This window comes from Ovis aries, chromosome 14 (assembly GCF_016772045.2).
Source record: "Ovis aries strain OAR_USU_Benz2616 breed Rambouillet chromosome 14, ARS-UI_Ramb_v3.0, whole genome shotgun sequence".
Lineage (NCBI taxonomy): Eukaryota > Metazoa > Chordata > Mammalia > Artiodactyla > Bovidae > Ovis > Ovis aries.
The window spans coordinates 51,494,885-51,513,875 of NC_056067.1; the positions used below are offsets into that span (position 1 = coordinate 51,494,885).

An 18,991-nucleotide genomic window follows, 5' to 3' on the forward strand; every position below is an offset into this window, starting at 1 on the left:
TTTGGACCTCCTCTGCTTCTGCCGGTGGTAGAATTTGTTTCCTTGAATTTCTGCCTTCAAGGGCCTGCCAGCCTGCAGGTGCCACGTAGATTCAACCTGAGGTCAGCCAGTGATCCCTCCACAAGGGAGTCTTCAGTCTTTTCTGTTTGGACACTCCCAGAGACAGATGCCTCACTAGCAACTTGCAGATGGAATTCCTATTCCCCAAGAGGGACCAAAGGGTCTTCAGTTCTCTCACACAGACCCCAGTTCCCTCCTCTCCATGGAGACCTTTCACCAGCCATGAATTACGAAGCAAGGACCACAGCCCTCTGCGAAGCCAGGAGTTCTGAGACTCCAAGAACTGTCCTCCTCCCAAAGAAGATTTAAAGCCCTCTTTGGATGCAGGCCTATCCCCAACCCCGGAAACCTACATCGTATACCCTATGTGGCTCAGAAGCCTAAGGATTCCAGCTCCCTGGGGAACCCAGAGCCCCCTCCTTCATGTCAGAATCCCCAGTGTGAAGGAGACCACCTTCATCAGCAATCAGGGTGTCCAATTCCTGCTCTGCAGGGTGACTAGACACCTATTAGATCTACTTTCTACTCTTAGAGACCAAGATAGCCTCATTCCAGGAGTCCAAACCCTTAGCTCCCTTGAGGAGTTCCACAGTCTAATGGTCCCCAGAGAAATAAGGAATTCCGTCCCTAAAACTCTTATTTCCCTTCAGGACCTAGGAATCCTGGAGACTATATATCACCCACTCCAGCCCCTGGTCAGAGCCCTTATTCCCTTCAAGCACCCAGGATTCTGACAGCCGACCCTTCAGTCTGCGATCTCTCAGGCCCAGACATCCCATGTTAAGAGTCTGGACCCCGCGCCCTCTCCCTCTCACCGGGTCTTGAGTCCTCAGCCCCAGCCAGGCAGCTAGGGCCCTGGGCACACGCGAAAGCCCTGGCCCTCAGCCCAGCTCTCACTGCATGGGCACCTTCGGCGCCAGCACTGCTTTGGCGACTGCGCGCATCTCGACCAGCGCCTGCTGCAGGGCCACGCCGCGCGCCGTGGATGCTGTGGGATGCTGCTGCTGCTAGGTCGCTTCAGTCGTGTCTGACTCTGCGCGACCCCATAGACGGCAGCCCATCAGGCTCTTCCGTCCCTGGGATTCTCCAGGCAAGAACTCTGGAGTGGGTTGCCATTTCCTTCTCCAATGCAGGAATCTGAAAAGTGAAAGTGAAGTTGCTCAGTCGTGTCCGACTCTTAGCGACCCCATGGACTGCAGCCTGCCAGTCTCCTCCGTCCATGGGATTTTCCAGGCAAGAGTACTGGAGTGGGTGCCATTGCCTTCTCTGGTGGGATGCTGGCACAACACTAATCTCCAGCTGCTCCTCGTCAGGCTCCGCCAGCAGGGGGAGCCAGAGAGAGAGAGAGAGAGCACCTGGGCTGCTGCAAGGCTGGTGAAGGGAGGCAGGATCCTGCAGGTCACGTGTTCAGCACCCCAGATGTGCTTTGAGGCCGCTTTGGTGGGGGGGGGGGGGCGGATCTGGGAGGGGTCGCGCAGGTGAGTCCAGGTTGCAGTGTCCCAGGACCTGCAGAACTAGCCTCACCGCACGTTCTCAGGCTAAGACCAGAATCAGCTGCGGATCACCCCCTCCTCAGGATCTGAGTTTCTGCCCCAAGGGTTCACCTCCAAGCTTCCAAACGTCCTCATTTCTGTAATTCCAACCTCTTCCTTTTCCTCCTCCAGCCCTAAGTGTGGCGGCTGCTCCCAGCACTTGCTTCTGTGTTCTACCCGCGTCTTCTGTCCTCTTTAGTCAATGGTGGTGCTTTAGTCACCAAGGCGCGTCCAGCTCTTTGCGACCCCATGGAATGTAGCCCGCCAGGCTCCTTGGTCCATGGAGCTCTCCACGCAAGAATACTGGACCCCACTCAGTGGCTGCCCTTTCCTCCTCCTGGAGATCTTCCCACACCAGGAATCCAACTGGTGCCCCCTGCATTGAAGGCAGATTCTTCACTGACTGAGCCACCTCCTTACTAGTTCTTTATATTAATTCTCTGGTAAACTAACTGCTGTGGTTTCAGCCTCCTGGTGGGACCCTGACTGATACAGGGTGGCACTGATGTTGGTGTCTGCCTTGTCAGTGATTCCAAGTGGCACAGAGCTTGCTTTTCAAAGGGCTCTAGGTGGCAGGAATACTTTGGCCATAGGATGTGAAGATCTGACTCACTGGGGAAGTCCCTGATGCTGGGAAAGTTTGTGGCAGGATGAGAAGGGGGTGACAGAGGATGAGACGGTTGTATGGAATCACTGACTCAACAGACATGAATTTGAGCAGACTCTGGGATATAGTGAAGAAGCGGGAAGCCTGGCGTGCTGCAGTCCATGGGGTCTCAAGGAGGCGGACAGGACTTAGCGACTGAACGACAATGTGGCGGGAGCAGGATGGGAAGGGAAACAGGGCATTAGCGCCCACTCAGGAAGACAGGCCTCTCAGGAGCCGCCCCTGGACTCAGAGCGCAGAGCAGAGGTCTCCTGCTGCGGGTAAATGAAGGAGAAATGTGCTTTGTGGGGGTGTCCGTGGGCGGCCTTAGCTCTGCAGGGACAAGAGACAAAACATGAAAACTTCTCTCTGCCTCTCTGCAGACTCAGTAGCCAATAATGGCTTCCCTCGGGGCTCGGACGGTAAAGAATCTGCCTGCAATGCAGGAGACCTGGATTGGATCCCTAGGTCCGGAAGACCCCCTGGAGAAGGGAATGGCAACCCACTGCAGTATTCTCATCCATGATCTCTACTGTCAACGATTTGGAGCAAAAATCCTAACTAGTTGTCAGTGCGGAAAGACCCAAGTTGAGAACTCTAAGTGGTGCCATATATGTAGTATCACCTGGTGCCAGGGCAGATCCTCTTTGGAGGAATGAACTTCAAACCAGCCCCTCAAAGAATTTCCACCAATATATTACCCTAAGAGGAATTCACACACACACACACACACACACACACACACACACCATTCAGTTCAGTTCAGTTGCTCAGTCGTGTCTGACTCCTCGCGATCCCATGAATTGCAGCACGCCAGGCCTCCCTGTCCATCACCAACTCCTGGAGTTCACTCAGACTCGTGTCCATCGAGTCAGTGATGCCATCCAGCCATCTCATCCTCGGTTGTCCCCTTCTCCTCCTGCCCCCAATCCCTCCCGCATCAGAGTCTTTTCCAGTGAGTCAACTCTTTGCATGAGGTGGCCAAAGTACTGGAGTTTCAGCTTTAGCATCATTCCTTCCAAAGAAATCCCAGGGCTGATCTCCTTCAGAATGGACTGGTTGGATCTCCTTGCAGTCCAAGGGACTCTCCAGAGTCTTCTCCAATACCACAGATCAAAAGCATCCATTCTTCGGCACTCAGCCTTCTTCACAGTCCAACTCTCACATCCATACATGACTGCTGGAAAAACCATAGCCTTGATAGACGGACCTTTGTCGGCAAAGTAATGTCTCTGCTTTTGAATACACTATCTAGGTTGGTCATAACTTTTCTTCCAAGGATTAAGCATCTTTTAATTTCATGGCTGCAGTCACCATCTGCAGTGATTTTGTAGCCCCCAAAAATAAAGTCTGACACTGTTTCCACTGTTTCCCCATCTATTTCCCATGAAGTGATGGGACCGGATGCCATGATCTTCGTTTTCTGAATGTTGAGCTTTAAGCCAACTTTTTCACTCTCCTCTTTCACTTTCATCAAGAGGCTTTTAGTTCCTCTTCACTTTCTGCCATAAGGGTGGTGTCATCTGCATATCTGAGGTTATTGATAGGCTGCCATGATTAAGGATTGGTAGAAACCACAAACTGCAGACTCAGACACACAAAGATTGCATATATTGATTGTGGAAACCCAGAAAGAGTGACAGACTGTATTTTCTTGGGCTCCAAAATTGCTGGCACGGTGACTGCCGCCATGAAACTAAAAGACGCTTGCTCCTTGGAAGAAAAGCTATGACAAACCTACACATCATATTTAAAAGCAGAGACATCACTTTGCTGACAAAGGTCTGTATAGTGAAGGCTATGGCTTTTCCAGTAGTCATGCACGGACGTGAGCTTTGGACCATAAAGAAGGCTGAGCACCAAAGAGCTGATGCTTTCAAACTGTGGTGCTGGGGAAGACTCGAAGGAGATCAATCCAGTCCATCCTAAAGTAAATCAACCCTGAATATTCATTGGAAGGACTGATGCTGAAGCCCCAATACTGTGGCCACCTGATGTGAAGAGCTGACTCATTCGAAAAGACCCTGATGTTAGGAGGGCGTCCTTGGTGGTCAGATGATAAAGTATCCACCTGCAATGTGGGAGACCTGGGTTCGATCCCTGGGGTGGGATGATCCCCTGCAGAAGGGAATGGCTGCCCACTCAGTGTTCTGGCCTGGAGAATTCCACAAGCAGTCAGTGGGCTTGGAAAGCGTCAGACACAACTGAGTGACTTCCACTTTCACGGATGCTGGGAAAGAGTGATGGCAGAAGGTGAACAGGGCAGCAGAGGCTGAGAGTTTAGATGGCATCGTGGGCTCACTGACTCAATGGACATGAGTCTGAGCAAACTCCAAGAGCCGGTGAAGGACAGGGAAGCCTGGTGTGCTGCGGGCCATGGGGTCGCAAAGAGCCAGCCACGACTAAGGTACTGAACAACAACAAACTGATATCATGAAACACACAATATAAAAGTAAGTGGGTAAGAATCCCCCTCCAGTGCAGGGCGCTCAGTTTCCATCCCAGGTCTAGGAAGATTCCACATGCCTCAGGGCAACTGAGTCCAAGCCCCACAACTACTGACTCCAGGCACCAAAGGCCTGTGCTCCGCAGTAAGCAAAGTCTTTGTGTGAGAAGCCCGTGCACAGCAATGAGAGTAAACTCCACTCGCTGCCACGAGAGAAAGCGCACGCTCAGCAATGAAGACCTGGTGCAGCCAAAAATGATAAATAAAGTGTAGTAATTGGAAGGACTGATGCTGAAGCTGAAATGCCAGTACTTTGGCCACCTCATGCGAAGAGTTGACTCACTGGAAAAGACTGATGCTGGGAGGGATTGGGGGCAGGAGGAGAAGGGGATGACAGAGGATGAGATGGCTGGATGGCACCAAACTCCATGGATGTGAGTTTGAGTGAACTCTGGGAGTTGGTGATGGACAGGGAGGCCTGGCGTGCTGCAATTCATGGGGTCCCAAAGAGTCGGACATGACTGAGCGACTGAACTGAACTGAACTGAACTGAATAATAATTTTAAAAAACCTCAAGGGAATGAGGAACTACTGACATAAGCATTTCTAGCCTCTGCAAACATAAAGTCCTGAGCTGACCATTCCACATTTCTAGGTAGATAAGAGGTGAATAATAAAGATCCACAGACCAGATTAGATACAGTTTTAGTCAAAAATGCATTGACTCTTCTCATAATTAAAAGGTGGAATTTTGATTTGAATCTCTTTGCCAGGAAGTTTTTTTTCCTTTTAATTGCCCCAAGATGGTTGATTTTATGTAAAATTTTAATCAAGGGGGCCATTAGACTGGGTGACTCTAAAGCCTTAGGTAGCTTTAGTAAACCAATCAAAATTTAAGCCTGAGTTGATGAACTCCAATCTAACAAAATGAAATCAACTAATCATGAACAGCCAAGTCCCTTGATTTTCCCAAGTAAGAAATCGTTTCAGGTCCAGGGAGGTGGGATGGACTGGGAAACTGGGACTGACACCCGTATACTCCTGATACCCTCTCGGGCAGAGATGGCTGATGAGAACCTGCTGTACGGTGCGGGGCGCTGCACTCAGGGCTCTGTGCCAACCTAAATGGGGAGGAAATCCAGGAGTGAGGGGATATGTGTGTACCGGCAGCTGATTCACCTTGCTGCCCAGTGAGAACCAACACAACACTGTAAAGGAACTATATCCCAATAAAATAGATTAATTTGAAAAGTTCACGCTCAAGCCCAGTAAATAATTGCTCCACTTCCATGTTTTCTCTCTGAAATCTTCTGTCGTCCTACCCACAAAGCACGTCTAATCATCTTTCAGTTTTGGCTGTCTGACTTGAACTGTCTACCTAAATGAACTCTTCAAACTATAAAGTGCCGCAGTTCACCTTTTACAACTGATAGGACCTTTATTTTATTATTACCAATCTTTTTGGTCACACTGCACAGCTTGTGGGATTTTAGTTCCCCAATCAGGGACTGACTGAACCTGGGCCCCTGGCAATGAGAGAGTGGCGTCCTAACCACTGCACCGCCAGGGAATTCCCTAAGACCTTTAGAATAAGAATGTGCGTTCAAGGAAAACCTCATAGGTTAGAATGTACTTTGTAAGGTGGAAAAAGTGCTGGTTAAAATTCAACGCACGTCAGTTAAAAGACTCGTAGGTCTTCCATGGGGGCCTAGTGGCTAGAGTCTGCACTTCCTTGCAGGGGCCGGGCCCGATCCCTGGTCAGTGAACTAGACCCTGCTGCCAAGTGCAGCTGCAACTAAGGCCTGGCCCAGCGACATCAACACATGAGGCCTGGCGATGTCAAGGGTCAGTGAGGGCGTGTCGCTCACAGACTGCTGAAGGAAACGTGACGTGGAACAACCACTTTGGAAACCAGTCCATTTCTAATAGGAAAGCAAATCTGCCTGCATGCTAAGTCAGTTCAGTTGTCTCCAACTCTTTGTGACCCTATGGACTGTAGCCCACCAGGCTCCTCTGTCCATGGGGCTCTCTAGGCAACAACACTGGAGTGGGTTGCCATGCCCTCCTCCAGGGCATCTTCCCAACCCACAGATCCAACCCACCTCTCCTGTGTCTCCTGCCTTGCAGGCAGATTCTTTACCACTGAGCCAACAGGCAAGTAAGTCCTAGACCTAAGGACTGAAGACCCTGCAATTTGACTCTTTTAGATGGTTACCCCAAGGATATCTCTGTACAGAGCCTTTACAAGAAGGCTCACAGCAGCTGTGTTCATAGTAGTCAAAAAGTGGTGGGCAGTTCCCTAGCGGTCTAGTGGTGAGGGCTTTTCACTTGCACTGCTGGGGTCTGAGTTCAGTCCCTGCCTGGAGCACTAAGATCCTAAAAGCTGCGAGGTGCGGACAGATACAGCCACCAAAACGAGGCAACAGTCCAGAGGCCTGACATCAAGATCTCCGCTTTCAGTGAAGCTTCTCAGCGACAAGGTGGAACAGACCACTAACGCACACACAATATGTGAGACCCCGTGTTCCCAGCTCCACCAGACTCTGCTAAACAGGCTTCCAACCTGGCACCACAAGCTCTCCTTGATGGCGCTATGACAAACTGTATATCTGTCACCCCTGCCTGCAATCACATAGGACTCTGTGGATGTTCCCTAAGGGTCGGGGCCTGGTTTGGTTTTGTTCACTACTGGTTCCTGAGCTTGGGCCCAGCTCTGCTGTACACTAGCTATAGCACCTTGAAGGCTCAGCTTTTGGAGCCTCAGTTTCTTTGTCTGTAAATTGGGGATGATCACCCTATGTAGGATATGCTTTACAGATGGGGAACCAAGATGCAGACAGGAAAATCAACGGCTTGCACGGCACACACAGGTAATGACTGGCAGAGAAATTCAGACCAACTGCCGGACTACACGCCAACCGTGCTCTCCAACTCCACAACTTCAATCCTCGTGGTAAAACCTCCACATCTTGGCACTTCCCTGGTGGCCCAGGGTTAGGACTCCCAGCTTCCACCGCAGGGGGCCTGGGTTCAATCCCTGGTCAGGGAACTAAGATCCCACTGCCACATGGCACGTCCAAAAAAAAAATCAAGACTCAACACCTCTGCCTGGCCCAAATTAAAAGCATGGGACCCTCCATCTAGTAAGACATATACCTTTGTATTTTAATGACTAATTCGGATTTCACATATGAGTACTTCTACTTTTAACACACACAGATGCTCCCTTGTCTGTCTTTCTTATGACAGACAAAACTTTCTGATTAAAAAATATGGAAACAACCCAAATGTCCATATGAATGGACATATAGTGCATGATTCCCTACAATGGAACAGTGAAAAGGCAAGTATTAGTCACTCAGTCAGGGCCCATGCTTTGTGACCCCCATGGACTGTAGCCCGCCAGGCTCCTCTGTTCATGGGATCTCCAGGCAAGAATACTGGAATGGGGTGCTATTCCCTTGCCCAGGGGATCTTCCCGACCCAGGGAACGAACCCCGGTCTCCTGCATTGCAGGCAGATTCTTCACCATCTGAGCTAATGGAACGGTATTCTGCTATAAACAGGAATGAAGGTCTGATGCAAGTTACAACATGGAGGAAATCCGAAAACTACGTGAAGGGAGCCAGACACAACAGGGAGCATATTGCAAGGTCTTATTTATAGGAAACGTTCAGGACAGACAAATTCGGAGAGACAGAAAGCACATCAGTGGTACATACACACACTAGTATCCAGTAAATAACCAAAAGGACCTGCTGTGTAGCACAGAGAATGACACGCAATATTTTGTAATAACGCATAAGGGAAGAGACTCGGAAAACAATATTTATACACGTATAAATAAACGAATCACTGCTATACACCTGAAAGTACCACCACACTGTAAACCAACTCTACCTCAAGCTTTTTACAAAATCAGAAAAAGAAGTTCAGACTAAAATAATCATATAGTTTTTAAAATATAGGATATAAATATTAGGATTTAAATATTAAAAAGGTCAATATCAAAAGTTGATTTAAGTATACAGTAGCAATGTTAAATTCAGATTAATTCAATAAATTCGAGTGAAAAATAAAAAATAAACAACTGAATTTCATATTTTTTGCTTTTTTAAAAATATACATCAACAGTTGCTAAGGACAACTGTGGGAAGAGGGTAAGGGAATGACTACTTAATGGTTCTGGGGTTTTTTAGGGTGAGGTGATGAAAATGTTCTGGATTAGACGCTGTAATGAATGCTGCACGCTGTGACTATACCAAATCCTCTGAATCACACACTTTCAATGGTTAAAGTAATGAACTTATGTTACATGAATTTTATCTCATGAAGAAAGAAGAGAGTGTTCGCTAAGTATCAGCAGTTAGGAGAAAGGCTTAAGCGCACGAGACTCATCTGGGGCCCAGGTCTGTGTGCACCTGTCTCAGGAAGACAGGATTCACGACAGTGGCATAAATGAGACACGGAAGGTCTGCCAACAAGGAGACATCTAGTTAAAACAACTTTTCCAAGATAAATATCATATGATATTGTCTCTATGCAAAATCTAAAAAAAAAATTATACAAAAGGATTTATCTACAAAACAGAAACAGACACACAGACTCAGGAGAACAAATTCATGGTTATCAGGGCGAATGCAGAGGCGGGAGAGGAACAGATAGGGAGCTCAGGATCCACATGCACACAGAGTTATATGTAAAATAGATAACCAACAAGAACCTACTGTACAACACAGGGAACTCTACTCAGTATTCTGTGAGAACCTGGGTGGGAAATAACTTTGACAGAGCATAGATACATGTATATGCATAGCCGAATGACTTTGCTGTACACTTGAAATTAACACAACATCGTTAATCAACTCTAACTCTACCTCAACAAAAAATAAAAATTAAAGGGCCTTCCCTGGTGATCCAGTGGTTAAGACTCTGAGCTTCCACTGCCGGAGGCACAGGGTCGATCCCTGGTTGGGGAAATAAGATCCTGCATGCCGCCCACTGTGGCCAACGAATTAAAAAATTAAATTAAAATTTTAAAACAAGGTTCCACATCCATGAAAGGCAATGTTATGCACCATTCAGAAGAATCAGGTAGAACTTGATGCCGTGACAGGACCTCTAAGATTGGTTTCTTGGAAAAAGCAAGGGTGATGCCCATTACATATTACATACTTTAAGAAAGGGGGTTCAGGTGAATCCATATGCTTGTATGTGGACAGAGGGACCTGGGGAACCACATGAGAAGCTGTTCACGATGACTGCCACAGGAAGGAAGACCTGGGCAGCAGGAATGGGGGGCTGGGGCAGGAGGGGATGGAAGCAGGTGGCCTGTGGTGAGGACTTCCTTTCCAGTGTACACCCTCCCTTTTGTGCTCTTTTCAGTTATGGACGACATGAGCCTCTGCTGGCTCCTCTGGCTCGCTCAATCCCCACTTCCTGTCTTTCTTGCCCCCACTCCAACAGCGGTGCAGAATTAAACAGGATGCTCCTGATCATAAAGAGCCCAGCAAGACCATCCAGTAACACACACGTGAGTCCCCCCTTTACACACACACCTGTGTGCTGACACGGCACTTCTGCAAACATGATGTCACCGGATTGTCACGGTGACCCTGGGCGCCCATCACATTATCCCCCATGGACAGGTGAGAAAACAGCTTCTGAGAAAGGAAACCATTGGCCTGAGGTCACAGGGAGAGTAAGAGGGAGAAATGGGGACTTGAATTCCACCTGAGATTAACTTGTCAGCCACCTGCATCTCTCTCTCAGTTGAAAATACTGCCTCTAGGCAAATGTATACTCTCTCTGCGCCTAGTTTCTGCATCATACAGGGGATAATAATAGATTTGAGGTGATGGGATTTTTATGAGGATTCAATGAACTAACCCATAGGAGGCATTTAGAATGGTAACTGGCAGGGTTTTCTTTTCTGGGGTGGGGGGCATGTTCCCAAGTTGGGCATTGAACCTGGGCCTCATGGCATGGAGTGGAATCCTAACCATGCCCCACCACAGTTTTCCCAAACAGTTGTAACTGTGAATAAACTGTTAGCTCTCATTATTCTGACTGTACTACCTTAGGGAACTATGAGATATGTAAAGTCCAAAAATCATTCACAAAATCTTGTGGCTTTGTGAATAATTCCTGGGAGGAGAATTCTCAGCTTCTCTCTAATTTGCAAAAAGGTCTATGAACCAAAACATTTTCAGAACCACTGGGTAAGACAGACAATAATAAATTTAACACAATCCGGCAGGCCTTGCCCCCAGCATCCCTCCACAAACACCCTTACATTGGAGGGATGAATGTGGACAAAATCCAGAAGTGGAGGACTTCCCTGGTGGTCCAGTGGTTAAGAATCCGTGCCTCCAACGGGGCAGGGGGCTGGGGGCAGGTTCAGTCCCTGGCTGAGGAACTAATGCCCCAAAGTGTCATGTGGTGTGGCCAAAAATTAAAAATAAAGAAAGACAGAGACTTCTCAGGAGATTCAGGAGCTACAACTCCATGTTCCCAATGCAGGGTGCCCAGGTTCCCAACCCTGGCCAGCTAACTAGATCCCACATGCTGCAACTAAGACCCAACACAGCCAAAAATGAATCAATATAAAAAACAAAGTAAGTCAACGTATGGACACAAAGAAGGAAGAAAAAGGCAGCTAGAGCAATCACACTGGGTTCAGCTCGCAGCACCGCCATGCACGAGGGGTGATAACAGCTCCACCACCATCCCACTCCCTGGACAGCCGGATCATGCAGGGTAACACCCAGGCAGCCCTGGGAACTCACTAGCTCTCTTCTCCCACCAGTTCCTTGTGCCTGATGGGAAAAGCCTGTTGGGAAGTCTGTCACCATCCTGGATCAAACTCCTCTTTTCCTTTTGCTCCCTCCAACTTCACCAAGCATGTACCACAGCACTCTGCAGTCCACAATGGCCACTAAGACTGGCCACTTCACTTTGGCCCTTCCTAGGCCTCAGCTTCCTCAACTTTAAAATGAGGTTGATTGGCTTAGATGATATGAGACGCCTTCCAGTCCTAAGCCCAGGGCCTTCAGAAGGCAGAATGTGTAGCAATGGTTTACTCTCTTCCAACTGAGGATGATAAGGCTCTGAAAAGAGCAGCAACCTACATGGACCACACACGGATTCATTCCTGGCCTACTCTTTGCATCACCTCTCTCCTCTGCTAAGGGTACAGGGACCACACTGCTCATTGTCCAGGTGAGGTGGTGGGGACCAAAGAGAAAGTGCCTCAGCTCACTGCCAGTTAACTCCAGAGTAGAGTGTGGACCGTGGACCTACAGATTTCTATTAAGGACATGGAGGGAAGGAGACTTCTCTCGGGGCCCAGTGGTTAAGACTCTGAGCTTCCAGGACAGGGACTTCAGTTCGGTTCATGGTCAGAGAACTAAGATCCTTCAGGCCACCGAGAGAGCGGGAATAAAACAAAGATGGCAGGGCGGGGGCGGGGGGCCAGCTGGCAGAATCACCTGGAGTACTACAGAGATGGTCTTAGAGGCTGCCTGCCATTTACGGTAAGTGTCTGCCTTGAGAAGGTTTTCTGCACGGTAGGTCTGGAGAGAAGAATAGAAAAGGGAATGTTAGGGTTCAGAGATGAGAGCTATGTCCCCAGCTCTCAGATTAGTCTGAGAGTTCTCTCAAGCCCTCTGACATCACCCAGGTTTAACTTTCCTTATAATCCCCCCACACACTGGGGTGTGGGGAAGAATGGATACATGTATATGTATGTCTGAGTCCCCTTGCTCTTCATCTGAAACTATCCCAACTTTGTTATCTGGCTATGTTGCTGCTGCTGCTAAATCCCTTCAGTGGTGTCGGACTCCGTGTGACCCCATAGACGGCAGCCCACCAGTCTCCCCTGTCCTTGGGATTCTCCAGGCAAGAACACTGGAGTGGGTTGCCATTGCCTTCTCTTTTCTGGCTATACCCCAATTCAAAAACCTTCTAGTGTTAAAATAAGAACCCCACACACTACCTGGGGTCCACCCCAACATTTTCCCCTGGAAATTCACCTCTGCTTCTTCCCAGGAAGCAAAACACCCCCCTTTTCTCTCAGCAAATTCCTCTATCTCACATCTCTCCAGAATTCCCGATGGCCTCCCAGAAATTCTCCCATGACCCTCCTTGCTGCTGCTGCTAAGTCCCTTCAGTCGTGTCCGACTCTGTGCGACCCCATAGATGGCAGCCCACCAGGCTTCCCCGTCCCTGGGATGACCCTCCTTAGAACTGCACAAAGTCCCCTTTGTGAAAGGAAAACCAAAATGAAGTGCGTATTGCTAAAAGTGTTCTCTAAGTCGACCGGGGGGCCAGGGAGGAATTTTGACCAAGCGGGTCGCAGCTACAGTGGAATCTGACCTTTTGACCACTTACTGTATTCACACAGGAATCCAGAATATATGCCAGGAACTCAAGGTACTTATCAGACCCTTATCCTTCAGTAACTCAGGACAGCTTCTTTTTTAAAGCCAAATATTTCTTTCCGTGTATCACAGTCAATTAGAATTCTCTCCACACGACTTTAACAACCTGCTGACCTCTGTTCTCATAAGCCCCTGATTCCCTCTGCCAACACTCCGTTTACCGGAATCTCTGTCTCCCAAACTGCAATTCTTAAGAACCCCAATAAAGCTCTTTCTTGGCACCCCGCATACGGATTAGCCTTCAACACCTCTGAGACTCCAGAAGCTCCAGAGCCCGCTGATGAATTCCTTCACTTCTTCCACCCTCCCCCACGCCAGTGCCTCACCGAGTCCTGCCTACTGCAGGACACCACATGGCGGAGGCGGATCTCCGGCATGTCAACGCCGTGTGGGCTTCCCCCGACTCAAAAGATGCACGAAGCTCTGAGTTTAGGGGGCTCACAGGGGGTGCGCCCTGGGCGGCCTTCACTGCGCAAGCGCACGAGACTGGGGCCTTTCACACCGCGGCGCGTCGGCGGTTACGTCACCACTGCGCATGCCTAGTGCGTCTCCCCGGAGAGCTGCCAGACGCGCGGAGCTCACTAGCAACGAGATTTTCCTGCCTGGCTCTGGCCAAACGGCTCTCTCGCCCCTCCTCCCAGTCACTTTCACACCAGGCTTTCCTAGCAACCGGCTTGGCCAGCAGGATTGGTCCCCAGCAGAAATTCGCCGTCCTCAGCACCCTAACTGAAGCCCGGAAAGCAAGAGGCCAGCCAACTAGAGTCGTTTTTCTCAGGAAGTCGGGAGCCTACCGCAACACGATCCCCTCCATAGCTGGCTGGCTGGCTACTCTCCCCACGCCCAACACACACAGACACACACCTGGACACACACACACGAGAAAATCTCTGATCCCTGAAGATCAGGTCTGAGACAGAGGGAGTATGTAAAGAACCTCAATAAACCACAAAGTATGTGCCTGAACCAGACACACACCCAGCCTTCCTTTTCCAGTGGGAACTCTGGGCATTTGTCCCCTACCATCCGCATGCCCTGAACAAGCAGCCCTCTGTTCAGTCTCCGAGAGACCCAAGTGAATCGTGGGGTGGGGTCGGAGATGGAGACAGACCAAACACAGAAAAGGGAGTATGAGCCAAGCAGGCGCCAGCAAAACCAGCCTGGATTTGCTGGGCACTCACAGGTAGGGCCTCACCCACACTGGGCTCCTCCTTGGGGAAGGAGAGAAGGGGTAGGGTACCTGAGTCGTAGCAGCTGCTCTCCCCTACAGGAAGCAAAATGACCTGATTCTGATCGTGGGCTTCACGTTAGAAAAAAGGGGTCATGGCTGGTGCGGTGGGACCTGATTGAAGAGAGGGTTGGAAGCTCAGACGCCTAGGGCTGCATGGAGGAGGGTCGTTGGTACAAGATGCCACTGCTCCTTTTGGATTCTGATTCCCTTCCCCCACTCAGAGCTGCAGAGACCTACCCCCAGGGCTTACCTCATCATTTCTTAGCCTAGGGTAAGGTAGGTCCAAACACGCCCCTTCCCAGCTTCCTATAAGAACAGCTGGGGACCCGGGCCTGCAGGGTCACTCATCCATCCATCATGAAGCCTTCCATGAAACCCGAGACCTTCCTGCTGGCCTCCGCTCTGCTCTACACCCTCCTGGGTCTGGGTAAGTGACTATGGCTCTGGACTCCTGGGACCCTCAAAACAAGGAGTATGAGAGAACATTCTGCCAGGTCCTCAAGGGAGAAGGGAAAGAGAAGGTGTCCTGGGAATTGCAATTCATGGAGAAGGCAGAGGGTAAAGGAGAGAAAGCCTGGGTCCCCAAGGGAGAAAGTGCTAAAAAACCTATGGGTTTAAATCTCTGAGATAGGAGAGGTTTGGATGGGCTCTGCTCCCTATATCCCAGGCAGTGTCTCAGAATAAGACACCTGAATTCTAGAAAATCAGATGAGAGTATGATTAGTATTTTTCATTAGTATGAAAAAAAATAAGGCGAGGTCGAGAGACTTCCTTTCTCCCAGGACTCTAAGCAGTTCAGGTCCCCGGTGTCCTCCTCCTTAGATGTCGGAGTTCAGGCAGCTCCACTTGCCCCAGGATGCAGATCCTTGTGTCTGGGCCCCCAGTTGCCTCCTCTCTCAGGACCAAGGAATCCAGGCCCTTATCCTCTTAGTCCTCAATCTTTCTTCCTGACCTGGGATGTAGATCTCCTCTCGGGTACCCCTGCCTGAGCGCCCACTGCCTACCAGACTTAGACAGCCTGGTACCCACAAGGAAGGTGATCCCACTTCTGAGAACCAGCTGCACCTGAAGTTCCACAGAAGTCCGTGAAGGACTTCCCCATGGTTCAGTGCGCAACCTGCCTGCCAAAGCGTGGGACAGGGGTGCAATCCCTGGTCCAGGAAGCTTCCACGTGCACGGGGGCAACTAAGACCCTTCGCCACAACGACTGAGCTCATGCTCTAGAGCCTGTGCTCTGCAAGCGGAGAAACCAGCACAAATGAGAAACCCCACACCGCAACTAGGGAGTAGTGTCTACTCACTACAGCTAGAGAAAACCAACAGGAAGCAGGAACCCAGCAGAGCCAACAATAGGAAAAAGAAAATTAAAACTATAAAAAAACTTTTTAAAATCCATGGAAAGCTTCAGCAGGACCACTCAAGGTCCCCAAGATGGAACAGGGGGTCTAGCATCCAAAGTCCCCAACCTTGTGATTAGATAAACTTGCTCCCTGATTGGAGTTGCTTTCTGACCTGCCCCAGCGAGCATCTTTGATTCCAGCTCCATGGCATCCTTGCTGAGCTTCAGACAGATCCCTGTTTAGCAGCCAGTGTCCCACCCGTGAATATGCAGGGAGACCCCAGTCCTTCTTCCTTCAGACCCCTCTACAAAATCCGCATGAGATTTGGGAGTCATGGCCCACAGACTACGGCACCTTTCACTAGAGCCCTGCTCTCTAACTGCAGGGTACCCACTGAGCTGTGAGGTGTGTGTCGGTGACGGTCCCAGTTGCACTGGGAAACTGCAGACTTGCGCCCCGGATGAGGACTCCTGCATCATTGTCGTGACCGAGACCAACAGAAGTAAGAGGGCACGGGCTGGAATCACATGCTGGGGAGGCGGGGGGTGCCTTCAGGATGGCAGAATCCGCCACGGGCTGGGTGAACCTTTGAGTGATAATTATCAGGAAGGAGGGAAAGGCAACCTCGAGGTGGGTGGTGGAGAGAGAATCCGGTGGAATGACAGAAACCACTGTTGCCAAGGATTTCTGAAGATGAGACTCCAAAGAGAGGATGGGGAAGTGCAGATACAGACTCTGTCACCAAAGAAGAAATTAGCAAGCAAAGGACATGGGGGAAGAGTGGAATCCAGAGAAGGGGGAAATCTAATATGTAAAAGGTGAAGGGGTGGGTGTAAAACGGACTTGGGTGAGTTGAAAGGAATGTGATCAGGTTGATTCTCGGGGGCTGGGAGGGTTCGCCCAGAGATGCGGGCCTCAAGAGACTGTTCCTGACAAGAGAGAGCGGGAGATACTGAGGGTGGTTGAGTTGGGTGCGAGCTCAGTTTTGTCTGAGTCTTTGTGACCCCATGGAGTGTAACCCTCCATGCTCCTCTGTCCTGGGATTTTCCAGGCAAGAATACTGGAGAGGCTTGCCATTGCCTCCTCCAGAGGATCTTCCCCACCCAGGGATGGAACCCGTGTCTCTTGCATCTCCTACATTGGCACGAGGGTTCTATACCACTGCACCACCTGGAAAGTCCCAATATTGTCATAGAGAGACGTCTAAGGACAGATGATCCCCGGGCACACTCCATGAAGTTGCAAAGAATCAGGCACAACTGAGCACCCACACACCCAAGCACGGGAGGTAAAGAGCAGAAACCCTAGGCCTGGAGGAGCCCACCCGTCTATAGTGGGGAAGGGGAAGGCCAGGGAGACTGGAAGACACCACTTCAGGAAGACCTGAGAGAAGCCAAGGAGGGCAGCAAGGAAGTCTGGGGAGTGACCCTGGGAAATCTGGAAGCCTCTACCTTAGGTGGAGAAGGAAATGGGTGTTACAGCGGGTGGGAATGGCAGCCCCATCCCATCATTTGATGGAAAGAATTCCAGGAGTCAGAGGAAGGCTGAAGACTGGAAGAGACCATTCACACAGGCATGGGGGTAGTCACAGGTGGTCTGGAAAAGACCACTGCAGGTGGGAGCCCTGCAGGATGGCAGTGGGGTGGCCCTGGGGCTGAAAGGGCTACCCTGGAGAGTCCAGCACAGCCTGGGAGCTGCGGGAGGATGGGTTGCATACGGAATGAACCATTCAGACAATGCCCCAGGCAGAATAGAGGTCTAAATAGGGGAGGTGGAAGAGACCTGTCTAGACAGCAGTGGGCTGAGGCAACTCTAAGGTGGGGGAGACACCCCAGGGCAAGGGTCCAGACTGGGGCCACTGAGCCCCCTGCCCACGGCCATCCTGCAGAGGCCTCCTTGGCGGTGACCAGCTACAAGGGGTGTGCGAAATCCAGCGAGTGTGAGTCAGGACTCTTCGGCATCACCATGAACCCTGAGAACTACATGGGCTCCAGGAGGCGCTGCTGCCAGAAGGATGGCTGCAACCAGGACCCCCTGCCCGGTAAGCCCCAGCTGAGCCTGATGGCTGGAGTCCCGCCCTGCCCACCCCTCCCCCCCAGAGCCAGCTCTGAGCACCTGTCTCTGACCTGTGCTGTCACGGGGAAAGCGTCTTCCTGGCGCTGAGCCTTGGTTTCTTCTCCTGTAAACTGCGGTGTCCAGGGACGTCCCTGGTGGTCCACTGACTAAGCCTCCATACTCCCTCTGCAGGCGTTGGATCCCTGGTCAGAGAACTCGATTCCACAAGGCGCAACTAAGAGCCAACACAGCCAAATAGACATTGTTTTCTGAAAATGCAGTGTCCGTTACCAACAGCTGTCTGCTGAGGGGTTGGGAGGTTGGGAAAGGGACTCGCGTCTCCGATTATCTGACCCTCCACCCTCCCCTTCAGCATTCGTGAGAAACCACACAGAGAATGGCCTTCGCTGTCCTTCCTGCATCGCTGCCTTTACGGAAACATGCACTGCCAGTGAGGAAGCACTCTGCGTTGGCGAGGAAACCCGCTGTGTCGCCCTGTCTGGCCTTGTGCAGCCTGGTAAGGGGCACCTGGCATTCTGGAGGTGGGACAGGGGTTCCAGACAGGCCCAGAACTGGAGCCTTATGCTTCCAGATTCTAAGGGAGAGAATGGCTCCAAGTTCTGGGGTAGAAGGTTTCTGGGGCGTATGACCCTGGACTAGGAGGAGGGAGGCTGGCGATCCTGACTGTAGTCTAAAATCCCTTCTAGCAGGTGTCAAATTCGCTGCCCGGGGCTGTGGTATGGAGACCGCCTGCCACACCAAACCCGGAACCCTGGTGCCCTCAGGCGCTCGTTTGTTCACCATCAAGAAGACCAGCTGTCTTTGAACCCCCAGGCTTCTGGCAAGCCTGAGCGAAGAACTGAGGCCCATGTGGTGTTTGGCCTCCATTTCTTCTCATCTATGTTTCTAGAAATTGCTAAGATTCCCATGTGTCTATAAATTAAACAAGTTAACAGAACAATCCTGAGTCTGTGATGTGCTGTATTTTGGGGAGATGGGATGCAAACAGCAGGGGCCTGAACCCTTGGGAACCATCTCTTTGGAAGAAAGAAAGGGAAGATGCTACCTTTTCTTAAGGGATTACTTCCTGCCTGGTCCCCATGCTAAGTGTTTTCCATGCGGTACCTCATTTCATAATCACAACTCAGTGACGCTGAAAGTATTGCCCCCATTTTACAGAGGAACACACTGAGGCACGGATTGTGGTATCACTTGCCTTCAGTCAAAGCGCTGCGAGGGTCAG

The 18,991-nt window shown here is 50.5% G+C and overlaps 1 protein-coding gene across 2 annotated transcripts; it reads left to right on the top strand.

Moving 5' to 3' along the window:
* The first annotated feature begins 13,690 nt into the window (after nucleotides 1–13,690).
* LOC101111695 (phospholipase A2 inhibitor and Ly6/PLAUR domain-containing protein-like) lies at nucleotides 13,691–18,709 on the top strand. 2 transcript variants are annotated; one of them, XM_027978416.3, is made up of 5 exons: nucleotides 13,691–14,780; nucleotides 16,079–16,195; nucleotides 17,582–17,734; nucleotides 18,122–18,265; nucleotides 18,456–18,709. In XM_027978416.3, exons 1-5 carry the CDS (start codon nucleotides 14,711–14,713, stop codon nucleotides 18,572–18,574), a joined length of 603 nt encoding a protein of 200 aa, XP_027834217.1. In that variant the 5' UTR covers nucleotides 13,691–14,710; the 3' UTR covers nucleotides 18,575–18,709. The 2 variants fall into 2 exon arrangements, with proteins under 2 accessions (XP_027834217.1, XP_027834218.1); XM_027978417.3 differs by having other exon boundaries at nucleotides 18,459–18,709.
* Nucleotides 18,710–18,991: the final 282 nt, after the last annotated feature.